Source organism: Pyxicephalus adspersus, chromosome 6, assembly GCF_032062135.1.
Source record: "Pyxicephalus adspersus chromosome 6, UCB_Pads_2.0, whole genome shotgun sequence".
Classification (NCBI taxonomy): domain Eukaryota; kingdom Metazoa; phylum Chordata; class Amphibia; order Anura; family Pyxicephalidae; genus Pyxicephalus; species Pyxicephalus adspersus.
In genome coordinates this window covers 68,724,668-68,736,813 of record NC_092863.1, presented here as the reverse complement: position 1 = coordinate 68,736,813, position 12,146 = coordinate 68,724,668, and the positions used below count along the sequence as shown (strand labels likewise).

The 12,146-nt window shown below is 41.6% G+C and overlaps 1 protein-coding gene across 1 annotated transcript in view; it reads left to right on the top strand.

The window, feature by feature from the left end:
* The first annotated feature begins 3,504 nt into the window (after nucleotides 1–3,504).
* MACIR (macrophage immunometabolism regulator) overlaps nucleotides 3,505–12,146 on the top strand; it is a 13,637-nt gene continuing 4,995 nt past the window's right edge. The window contains 1 exon segment of the mRNA XM_072416122.1: nucleotides 3,505–4,104. Coding sequence (XP_072272223.1) covers nucleotides 4,098–4,104 — 7 coding nt within the window. The 5' untranslated portion in view covers nucleotides 3,505–4,097.

The following is a 12,146-nucleotide window of genomic DNA, read 5'->3' as shown; positions in this document are numbered from 1 at the left end:
TACCCCATTCCCGGTATCTCATGCCTCTGAGGTTCCACCACCACCACCCCTTTTTGCTGCTCCCTTCTTTTCCCACCTGTGATATGGTCTCCATCTTTCTCTGTGTTTCTTTCCTATTTTGGGAAGATTGGCACTAATATGTGGGATGCATTCCATTGCCAAACAAAAACACTGTGGCTCCTGGTAGGCTGATTTGTGTTGAATTTTTATTTTTGGGTTTATTTTCTTTGCAGATGATAAAAAATGTAAACTTGACAGGTGACTGGACTGTTTTAATTTCCAAGACTAAGCTGAAATGAGACACAGAGCACATCTGCCACTACAAAAGACCACAGATGATAAAGCAGTTTAAAATTTGTCAGAGCCAAGACAATTTTAATAACTAGACCAAATAATTCCTAGTTTGTTTGTTTTTTTAAGTTTGTGTTGCATTGCCACAAACATTTTCTGAAAATACAGTTTTGAACCTGCAGAATGACCTTTTTGATCCATATACCTACTGTATACCCCCTTTATCATTTTTGAAAATGATAAAATGGGTATTCGCAGTTTTCACAGGGGACCCTGAAGGCATTATAATCAAAAGGCTGGCTTCATCTAACCCTAGTCTTCTTCAATCCTGACCTGTCGTCATCCATTCTCTAATTGAAAAAATATAACTTTCTCACTGTTTTTGTGCCTAGTAAAAACACATCCTAAAATGAAGCTCCCTCTTTTACCAAGCCTCACCTACTTTTAATAAACCTGGCCCACTTAATATCACAGCTCATCTGTTTTCCCCAATCAAATCCCAGTGTTACAGGCAACCCTATTGTTCCATGGCGCTTTGTTCACGTGCTGACAAAGTGTTATTGTTTGGATGTGATTCCAGAGGTGCGTAGGATCCTTGACACTCATTTTCTGCCCATACCTCTTTTTTCGGCATTTAGATGTCCCATATGTAGAGTGTTTGGATTGTGTGTTCCTCTGTGTTTTAGCATAAAATTACTTTTGTTTAGTACAGATAAAACGTTGGACATAAATGAAAGGGCCTAAGGTGGGGGAGGTGGGAGGGACACAGTAAATGCTAACATGCCTATGAGAACTGAAGTTGGTATCGTGTGGGCCAACACATCCATCCAGAAGAACTTATAGTGGAACTCGCCACTCCTCGTTTCATCGCCATCTTTCTTCTCAGTGCTACTGACAATCTTTGGCCATCCTGATTGGCTGTGCCAGATGACTTTTACTCCCATGTGCCTGGGGACGTAAGTCCTGGCACATGCAAGGGAAGTTGGTTGACAGATTGACAGGTTTTCCTGGCAATCATTTTCTAACTTAATAATACTGCTTTTCGTCCCTCCCCTTAGGCACCTTGTCATGGCGTCTCCTTCTATTCTGCCCTTTTATTTACCCCCCATATTTAGAACATTTTCAGGTCGTATCACTTTCACCTGCGAAACATCTCCAAAATCCGCCCCTACCTGTTCCCAGAGACCAACAAACTCCTTGTACACATTTCTATCTCTCTGGACTACTGTAACCTCCTCCTCTCTGGTATTCCACTAACATGACTCTCCTCTACAATCTAATATGAATGCTGCAGCCAGACTCATCCATCCTTCCCACCACTCCTCTTCTGCTGCATCTCTTTGTAGGTTTCTTCATTGGCTTCCATTTCACCTTAGAATGAAATTTAAGCTCCTGTGCTTTGCCTTCAAATCCCTACACAGCTCTTGTCCAACCTACCTTTCTGACCTGATACAAAAATACTCCACCAGCCGCTCTCTTCGCTCCTCCAATGACCTACTAATGACTTCCTCACTCATAACCTCATAACCTCATCACACGCATGGCTCCAAGACTTTTCTAGAGCTGCTCCGACTCTCTAAAATGGTCTTCCTCCTCTTATTCAACTTGCTCTACTTTCTGCTTATTTAAAAGAGCACTCGAAACCCTTTTTTTTTTTTTTTTCCAAAACCGCCCCTGTTTTTTTTTTTTTTTTTTTTTCCCCCAAACGTGCCTACTTATCTTTTTCTGTCTCCAAAACCCTTTCCTCTTACCCACCATTCCATATCTCCCCTTCTATTGTTTGCTGCTTCCCCCAGCTCTTCTGGGGAAGTTCCTCTCTGCCTCCTAAGTCATTGTCTATATCTGTCTGTCATTTACAACCCTTATTTAATGCACTGCGCTGCGTAATATGTTGGTGCTATATAAATTCTGTTTATTATTTTTAATATATTAATAATAACAACCAGGGCTGATGCTGCACACAGGCACTGTGATTTTCTCCTAATATTTTTCACACCCTGTAGTATGGTGACAACACTTCTTCCTTCTATCTGAATTGTTTGTGCCATGGTTTGCATCCTGTGAAACATGATGAGGTAATGCAGGCACATGGTGTCATTAATAAGGAGGTTGTGCTCCTTCCTGGTTCTTACTGCTGAATGTTCTATGTAAGAAAGTTTAACCAGCATGCCAGGCCACTTCTTGCTCTATCCCTTGTGTATTCAGAGGCCATAAGCTTTCTGCTAGGCACACTTAAGAGGGCATCGGCCTGCTAGCCGGCTCTGACTCACTGACATGGTCAATGCTTCCTATGTCCCTTAATGGAGGAGAAATCAAACATTTGTAGTAGTAGGGCCTCTTTCAGCATTGTTGTTGAGCTCCCAGCAGCTCGTCTTCAGCTACTTTGTGGTGAGCTGCAAAATTTGCCAACAACTTTGTGGTGTTGTTAAATGCGGTTAAAGCGTTCTCCCTCCAGAGAAGGAAAAATAACCTCACAGCCATTAGTGACTTGTCACGTTGATGAAATGCAGGCCAATTATATCCGCATGCACAAAATGGCGCCCAGCTGCTCCCATTCAGTTGCATAGGAGCAATTTGAAATGGGGTAGTAATGCTGTGGTCAGTGGCAACTCTTATATGTCCCTCATGGGGAAGCTGCAACATTGGTGGCCTTATTTATATTGCTGCCACACCTTCCTGTCATGGGGCAATATTTCATGTATGGGCACAGGGATAATAAGGCCACCAAGGGAGGGCAAATGTCCCCAATAATGGTGGTGGGGGTGCCAGATATATCCCTCACTCTATATAAAGCCTGTAGATTGGAACCGATAGTGCTATGAATAGAATGATAATAAATATGGGTGCACCCCAGCTGACAGGGCTTGTGACAGGATTTTGGCGGGCTCCTTCAGGAATAATATATATTTCTTCCAATGCCAGGAGACTGAGCCTTGTTATACATCAATCTGTGCCCGCTTTGTGTTATTATAATGTAGCCGGTGAGAGCGGTGCCCATTGATTTGAATGCTGGGAGTGCCTATGGGCGGCTTCCTCTGCCCGCACTCCGCCTCTTCCCAGTGTGTCAGTGAGCAGGGCTGTCCGGGTGCCGCCGCTGTGCTCTGCCTGGCTCCGGTGCTGCAGGAAGTGGAGGCTCCTGGTGATCAGGTACGGAGAGATAACGGGGGGAGCCGGGTATATATCACCGGGGACATGGCACCGATCATCACGGCGGGCACGGAGCAGAGGGGAGCGGCTGTGCCATTGCTGCCATTGTGTGATGAATGGAGCGCTGTACATTGTCAGTGTTGTATTGTGTATGACACGTGCAGGGCTAATGATTGATATATTGCATGTCACATCCTATTACCTAGCACTGGGATCAGGAGGGCACAGCCATGACAGTGTCTGAGATAAAAATAAAGCCTGATTTCATTGTGTTATGGCTGCCAGTGACACAGGAGTACCTGAGCGGGGTGCAGAAAACTCCTTTTTATCTATATTTCTGTGCCATGCTATGACTGTGCATGCTGGTGTCATTGCATGATCTCCTGTATTTTGTTCTAATTGGATCTGCCATTGATCCGGAGATTTCATTTCTTTACAATCATTAGGATTCTATATTTGGTTCCCTGGCTCCATCGCACACGGCCTGATGCTGCAGAAAGTTGCACACGTTAGGATTCCTGGTCAGCCATATTAGATGGTTGTCATGAGACGGGTTCTGTGTTTTCAATGTGACAACACCATCCTAGAAATAGCCATGTGATGGGTTTTATCCCCCCCGCCGCTCGCCCGGAGTACGAATGGGAACGGTGCTATGAGATATGGCAGGTAACGTAATCTTTATCTGGTGTCATTGGTTTTTGCTGCCCAGGAATGTGACCTTCATGTCCTGGCTCCATCCACTGCCAATCAGTCATGTAGTAATAGCACACAACTTCCTTTTTTTGTGTTCTGATTTACACTTTTTTAGTGGCTGGAAGTTGCAGTATAGATACGGCTATGGGCTTTGTACAGGGCTTCATCATATGTTGGCGCTATATAATAATCATTTATGTGGAGCTTCCTGTGACATTCCTATAGCAGAATTCACACACGTCCTCAGTAACCTGAAATATCAAAAAAAAAAAAGTAAAGAATATCATTTATCACCGGAGCCACTGCTGCCCCTACACCTGGGAAAGATGACGATATTATTCGGATGTATAGCTAAGTATCAAACTAAATACATAGGTGTGATCTCTGCTCAATTTCCTAATCTAGACCCCAATGGCGGATGGCATAGCCAGGCCCATATCATTTACTCTTCCTAAAGCAGAACTAACATTGCACTTTAAAAATTTGTGATCAGGCAGAAAAGTAACAAGGGGATGATAATAAAGAATAAACATTCCTGGTTGATTGCTTGCCAAAATAGCCAGCAATCCTGGCTTTTCCTGTGTGTTGTTGAATGTCTGTGTGGGAGTTACATCATCCTGGCCAATCAAAATGGTCAAAGCAATACATCTTTACCAAGGCTGCAGGTGGCAAAGGAGCAGCAACCATCTGATGAGGTGATCCCTCTGTGTATTCTCCTCCAATCAAACCGCTGTTTTTGTCAGGTTTGCTGAACTGTGCAATGCAGGAAAGTCAAACCGGCTTATGGAGAGTTTTCTTCCACCTCTACTAGGATTGAAGATAAAAGGGATCATAAATAGCTTATGGTGAGGAAGTCTCTTTTAAAGAACATTACCCACCACCGAGTAGACTTAATTAAACTTTTGGACTATGGCCATATTGTGCAAGTGTGCACCCTCCACCAGCCAAGTGATGTCCATGATCTCTCCTGGCAGCCTGTTGCAGCTACCGTTGGGTTTGGCACCTGTTGTCATCTTGATTGTCTGCGATGATGAATCTCCTGCACTTGTGCCCAGGAGTTACTCCGTCCAGGTTCCAATGGTATGCCAAGCCTGGGCATGTATGCTTTGAGAATGGGCAGGAGGAGAGGGTAATAGGATACAACTGAGTGATAGAAGAGCTGCAGCACTAGAGGCCTGGAAGTGCAGCTCCTGATGTACTATTCCAGCGCATAGAAGATTTTCAGGCTTTAGAGAAAGAGACCGGGACATGGGCAGCAGATTGAAACAGGTAAGTGGGTTGTGGCCGGAGTTCAGCTGTAACTCCACATGTTTCAGAATGAGCTGTGCTGAGCTATGTGGCTCCTGAGGGAAGGGAGTATATTATGGTGTACAGATCCATACACTGCCTCATAGATATTCTGTACATCAACAATCCCATAGCAAAGTAATCTAAGCTGTATAATATACAATATTACGATATAAACTACATTTTACAATAGTTCATTCTGAAATCAGCCATCAGATTTTCAAAGTTTGTGTTCTTTATTCCAGTTACAGACATAGGTTCTTTTTGTAGTTTAGTGAGGTAAATTATCGGTAAAAGAGAAGCTGGTAGACATGCTTTACTTGCTTCAGTTAGTTAGTGAATCTGAGCCATTGGTTTTTGATATGGTAGGGCCAGAGCTTAGCGCCCCTTTTGGTAGAAGTAGAAGGCAAAGGGGAAGAAAGTTCCCCCAGAGTGACGTCATGATGCCAGAACCTCCCCACTCTCCCATCGTAGGCTCAGACTTGAGACACAACCTGCCCACCGCCCTGAGCCTGCGATCCGTACAGGGGGACATGGTCCACAACTGTGGCTGGTGCGCTTGGATAACATCTGGCTTGGATAACATCTAAAAATGTTGGATTTTTCATGGTGGTCACCACAACAAATAAAGGTGGGGAAAAGGCTCTAAGGCTAGGTTGAATTGATTGGTTTTTGACCCTAGCACTGCTATATTTCACAGCTGTCATCCTAAACCACTCCAAAGCCCTACTTATCATTACAATGAATTGGAGATGTAGAAATACCTTTTTATACAGGCATTTGGTCGCTATGCGTTTTTTGAGTGTTTTCATGAAGTGTGTGGGGGCAATTTGCTGCTCGTACTACTTCTATAGACTTCCAACCTCCTGGATGCCTATTGGTTGAAAAAGAGCATACGGGGAGTGCTGAACCACATGGTTGGCAAATACAAATCTGAACTTAGCCTGAACTTTCCCTTCCTCATCTGAAACTAAAAAAGTGTTTTGCCTTTTCATTCACATGACTTATTTATGTAACTACCTGTCATCACAGATAACAGCAATAATAATGCCCTAATAACCTATAAACAGCAAATGTGACATTCATCAAACTTTTACAGTTATTCTGTGTAATTTGAAAATACATGGCATTACCTTCAGTAAATATTGATGATTTATAGATATTATCATTGGTTTATAAATATGACAATATATATAAACATGTATGTATTAGGAGTAGCCACAAATGAGATTGTGGCCGCTTAAAAATGATTCCAGAAACATGAATGATTGATTTGACCAAACGTGAAGGTTAATGCACTGAGCATAGACCTCTTAGGCTACGTACACACAATCATTAATTGCCAATGGAAAGGATTTTTTATGATCCTTTCCAACGACAAAAGACTGAACGAGTGATGTATATACAGCGCTGTTCTGCTCTATGGAGAGGGGAGAACGACAAAGCGGCACCCAGCTATGCTCTCTCCCCTTCACTTCTATTTCAATCGTTTGTGGATCCGCCAGGACGAGTCCATGAACAATCAGAGCTATACACCCGCCATATTTGCGTCAGGCCCTGTGTATGTAGCCTAATGCTAGAGTTATTTTCAGAAAGCAGTTGTTTGGGTAAATATGTTCCAAATAATTATTTTCATTTAACCCAAGATCAGCCATCCACCATCTCTGGTGAGGGTGTCCAAGACTTATGGCCTTTTCGTGCTACAGTATCAGCTTGATTGAGTACCTGTCATGTCATGTTTTTATGTAGATTTAGGTTGGATGATGCTGATGCAGGGAGATTGTGTCATTACCCAACCACAAGCTATATGTCCATCGTCTATCTTTCATGGCTATAATATAGGGTACTTGTTATCTGACGGTAAGCTCTTTGGGGCAGGGTCCTCTCCTCTTCCTGGGTCATCATTTGTAGCTGTTAGTCATTTGCAAACCCCTATTTATTGTACAGCGCTGTCCAGTGTTCTCCCCAGGCCCTTTTAGTCGGGCACACCCCCCGACTAAAAGGGACATTTTTCGGTGACCACCTGGCTGTTTTTTAGTGGCTACTAAGAGTTTGGTCATAATATAGGGGCTGCCACCCGCCTACAATTTCTTATTACTCGGCTTAAAAACATTTCTGGGTTGAACTCTGCTATGTAATATGTTGAGGCTTTATAAATAAAGTTTATTACTACTAATAATAACATAAGTAACAGTGAAAATGCTTGGTGATCATCCAGTCAGATTAATATTACATTATTCAGGCCATTGTCCTGGGACTTGTTCACACAGATGGATTTCACAACCGCATGTAAACACAGCTGATTCCTACCTCATTGCTCTTTGTCCTTTCGGTTGACAGGAAGAGGTATTTGTCATTGTAGAGTAGACAACTCTGCAAGTAGCATCTGAGAATGTGGGATTTAAAATGAATGTGTGCCACTGTTTGCCATTGGGAGGCTCTCGCATGTGCCATGGGGAAGAGGTAGAATGCTGTCTGGCAGGGGTGCTGCCTGTAATTTCCCCGAGACGTTTCCCCTATTAACCCACTCCGAGTTTGCAGATATTGATGGCAATGTGTTGTACTTGTGATCTTTAGCACCGGCGATGTTGATGGTATCTGGGCCTGGAGGACATCCTAATGCGCAGAAGTCTGCAGGCTCAAGTCAGAGTTGTAATCCATGTGTTATTTGCCCTGATAATCATTCATGTCAGCAATGTGATTGGTATTTTACCATTTTGTTGGCCTTCATTAGGGCCTAGTGAATTGGGACTCATGACATTACTGCTTAGTTCTGCTGCCCATCAACGTTTCTTCATCCAGGAGGCGTCCTCCAGCTTTATTTATTGCACATATTATTCTAATATATACTTCAAGTTTAGAACTAGAGCAGTGAAATGAAAATACATCACAGGTTGAAACCACAGAATATAAAGTGTTCATTCTGTGAATAAAGAATTATCAAGTCATGATGTCATTTGAAGTGAGAAAATATTTCATCACATAGGTGCTATTCTCTGAGATTGCCTGGCACATTATTGTGTGAACAATCCAGAGAAGTGTGCTGGGCATGTGCTAAAATTTACCAAAATCTAACATCTTATTTTAAAGGGGCCTAAAATGTCAAATTGACAGTTGATGTTAGGGATCATTCATACGATAGGAATGTGATGTGTTCTGCTAAACTAACATACATTGCCGTTTTGTAATATACTACAGTCAACATCCAATTTATTGCAAAATGCAGATAATTGATTTGCTGAACACGCAATACAAAATGTGTGGCAGTGCTTTCCTATGGCGTGTTTCATTAACAATTAATGGAAATCAAGCACACCAGTGGGTTTGCTGTTTGTTGGGGCATGTTGCATTAATGTATGTGTTCCTGCAATGCACTAGTGTGAATGAGCCCTTATAGCTGCAAAGATAGAAATAAAAAAGAAGCTATAGACAAACATAGGCTGCATTACCACTCTCTTTATTGGTCTCAATAGTTGAGCGTTCCTCGGACACAGATTGCTTCTGTGATCCATTTCATGTTTGTCTATGGATTCTACACAGGGTTGTTCTTATTTGTGTACCTGCATATGGTCATGACAAAAGCTCTGATGAACAGAAGCCTAGATTGTTGTTTTGCTACAGACATGAAAATGATTTCAAAATCCCAGTTTTTTGGTAAATACAAAACTCCCCTGTGCTTGGTATTAGTGCATCTGTAAACAGCCTACAAATAAAGAGTTTTCCTCATAGCAGTGTAATTTTAATGGATTTAAAAGCATTGTCCTAACCACATTCCTGCAGTAGTAATATTCAGAATGCAGTGCAGTTTTCTCCCCAGAATGTTTTTTAGGCTGGTTGAGAAGAAGCTATAGGTGAGTGGTAGCCCCTGTATTGTCACCCAACTTTTCAGTAACTATCCATTCACAATTACAGGTGACAGTCCAGGTACAGACTCGATTCCCCACTCAAAGAGCTGTGAAGTATGGAGGATGAGCTGAGACGCAGTGCTGCATTGTTCTGCAGTGGTATAACAATAGTCATTGGTAATACACATTCTAGATTTTTATCATCTAACGAGTCAGTGTTAGATGATAAAAACTGTAATCCTAAACAGTCATTTCAAGCGACATTGGTGGTAAGCACGTACTTACCAACACACTCCTATATGAGTACTTTGTGCATTTGAGAAATACAAAACGGTACTTACATAAAAATATGTGAACACTGTTACAGCTCACGTTGCATTTGAGCTTTGCCTTTATCAGACTGCTCACCCAGTTCTTTTTTGTATTGTGCTTGGACAAACATACACAGGGAATGACCACTACTTGCAGACTGAATTGATTTCTATCAGCAACAGGTGCCTGGGCTACCCAGCCTCATCCAAGTGAGCCTTTGGCAATGTCTAAAATGGTTGTCAACAGAAGTCATTATCATAACTATGAAATTCAATCAATGTTGCAAATATAACCTATTTTTATTGCCCAGGTATTTGAGAACCCTTTGTAAACACTCCATAGTTTTATAATCAGCTTGTCTTTTCCTGTGCAATTTTTGGATATCACAAACTGGCAGCCAGCCTACCTACCTGGCCATGAAAACATGGAAGTATTTGGTGAAGATGCTGCATTGTTTTCAGTCCTCCTCCACAGTGCAGGTGCAGACAATCTAAATATAAGAAAATCTACATTTACAACGTCCTAAAGTACAGGGGAAAAAGTCTGAGTTATATAGAGGTGAGTTATATATGTAAAAAGATCTTGTACCCCAGGTATACTAATGTACTTTAAAATTAGTATCATTAATTTAAACAGATGGTGCGAGGGAGGAAGTGTTATTTCTCCAGCCTACTCCTGCCCTGTGTGTCTCCATACTGCTTGGCTATAACTATGGTAGTAAAGTGAAGACTGATTGTGGGTCTGCTAGCTGTGACTGGTTCAGCTAATATTTAGCACCAGAACACAATAGTGTGACACCAAACACACCAAAACAATAGTTTTAGTAATATATCATTTGTAAAGTGACTCTTTATTACTGGGTGACATCTAATATTACAAATGTATCACTGATCTATTATGGGTCATTGGGAAATATCAGTATAGGGACTGAAACACCAAAAAAACATTCTAAACTGAAAAGGAAAACAAAGACAACTTTCAGTTTAAAGGCACTAAATCCATTGCAGGTGCAACAAAAGGTGTGCAAAGCCTTTTAGTTCAGTTTCTTTCTAAAGCAACCAAAACTTAAATGAAGAAGAGAAGAATGTTGGGTAACCCAGGCACTAATTTTGATAGCGATCAGGCAAGTAAGAATCCTTATTGCAGAAGGGACATTACCTATCTATCACTTTCTGCAGTAAAGCCCTGCATCCTAAATTTTTAAAGTGGAGGTTTAGTTTGGCTTTAAGCCCACCACTCACAAACCTAGCACTCCAGACTGATCAGAGTGTATGACATCGACAAGCACTTCTCAAAATGATCAGTCGATCTATAGATATAGACAGCTAACCATGTATATAGGTTTCACATAGAATGCTCTCCTGTATTTTGATCCTTTGTATCGGTTATTGGGGCCGCTCTTCTCTAGGATGGGTAATAGTATGGTGTGAGGATGGACAACATTGACTATTACAAGGAGCTGGGATTTACAAATAGGCTCAGGTGTCTGTAATTCTGGATCTAGTATTACCTAGATGTGTTTCTTACTGAAGGTTTGTTATGGGTTTTACCTAAGCGTATAATTCTCTTCACATCAGTTTAGTACCATTATTGGTTTTTATGTCTTTTCTAAGTCTATTTACATTCTTTGTACTGTTTTATGGTGTGTGCATAACCAGCAAAGCCGCCTCTGTCTCACCTCTGAAAAGTTTGTGTGTAAAACGAATCACTTACACTAGAAACAGGAAGAACTGGGACACCATGCACAAAAAATAGAAGGTTGGCATTTGAAAGCAGAGAGAGGTCAATAAAACGAAAACCTCTGCATGGAACGAGTCCACATATAAAGCAAAATTCAAGCTATATATTGATCTGGTAATAAATAGATATATATTTATTTTATTTTTTTGTTGCTGTGCTGTTACAATATATGTATATATATATATATATACTACACTCAGTAGGAAATTGTAATTAGAATACCAGAACACCAGAAAATGGGTGAAATAGCCAAATAATAAAAGACTGATCCTTTGGACCTGATGATTCAATGGGAAAGCTACTTGGTCTTTGCAGAATGTAAATTGAAGACCTTAAAGCAGCAGTAAATTCCGCTTAGGCCCCATACACACGTCAGATGATTGTCAATAGAAACAATGTGCTGTGATTGTTTCCAGTGATAGATAAGTGAATGTGCACTGTACACACAGCACTGTTCTGATCTGTAGAGAGGGGTGGGGGAGAATGAGTCAGTGGCACGCTGCTGTGTTCTCCTCCATAGTAATGCCAGGCAGACAATCTCAGTCGTTCATCAATCCACCATGGCAGCATAATGAATTATATTGAGACAGTTATCCACAAGATTGGTCTTGCTCATCATGGACGACAATCATCTGATGTGTGTATGAAACTAACAAAAACAACTGACAGCCAGACATTTTTTATTATAAAAGAGACTGGGAAGTCTTTTCTGTCAAAGCCACCCCAGCCTGTCCGTCAGCTATTTTTCCTGCATTCTGTACTGAAACAAAGAAACTCCCATGTGCATGTGTCCCTGAGGATCCTCGAAGACTCTGAACCCCAAATGATGGC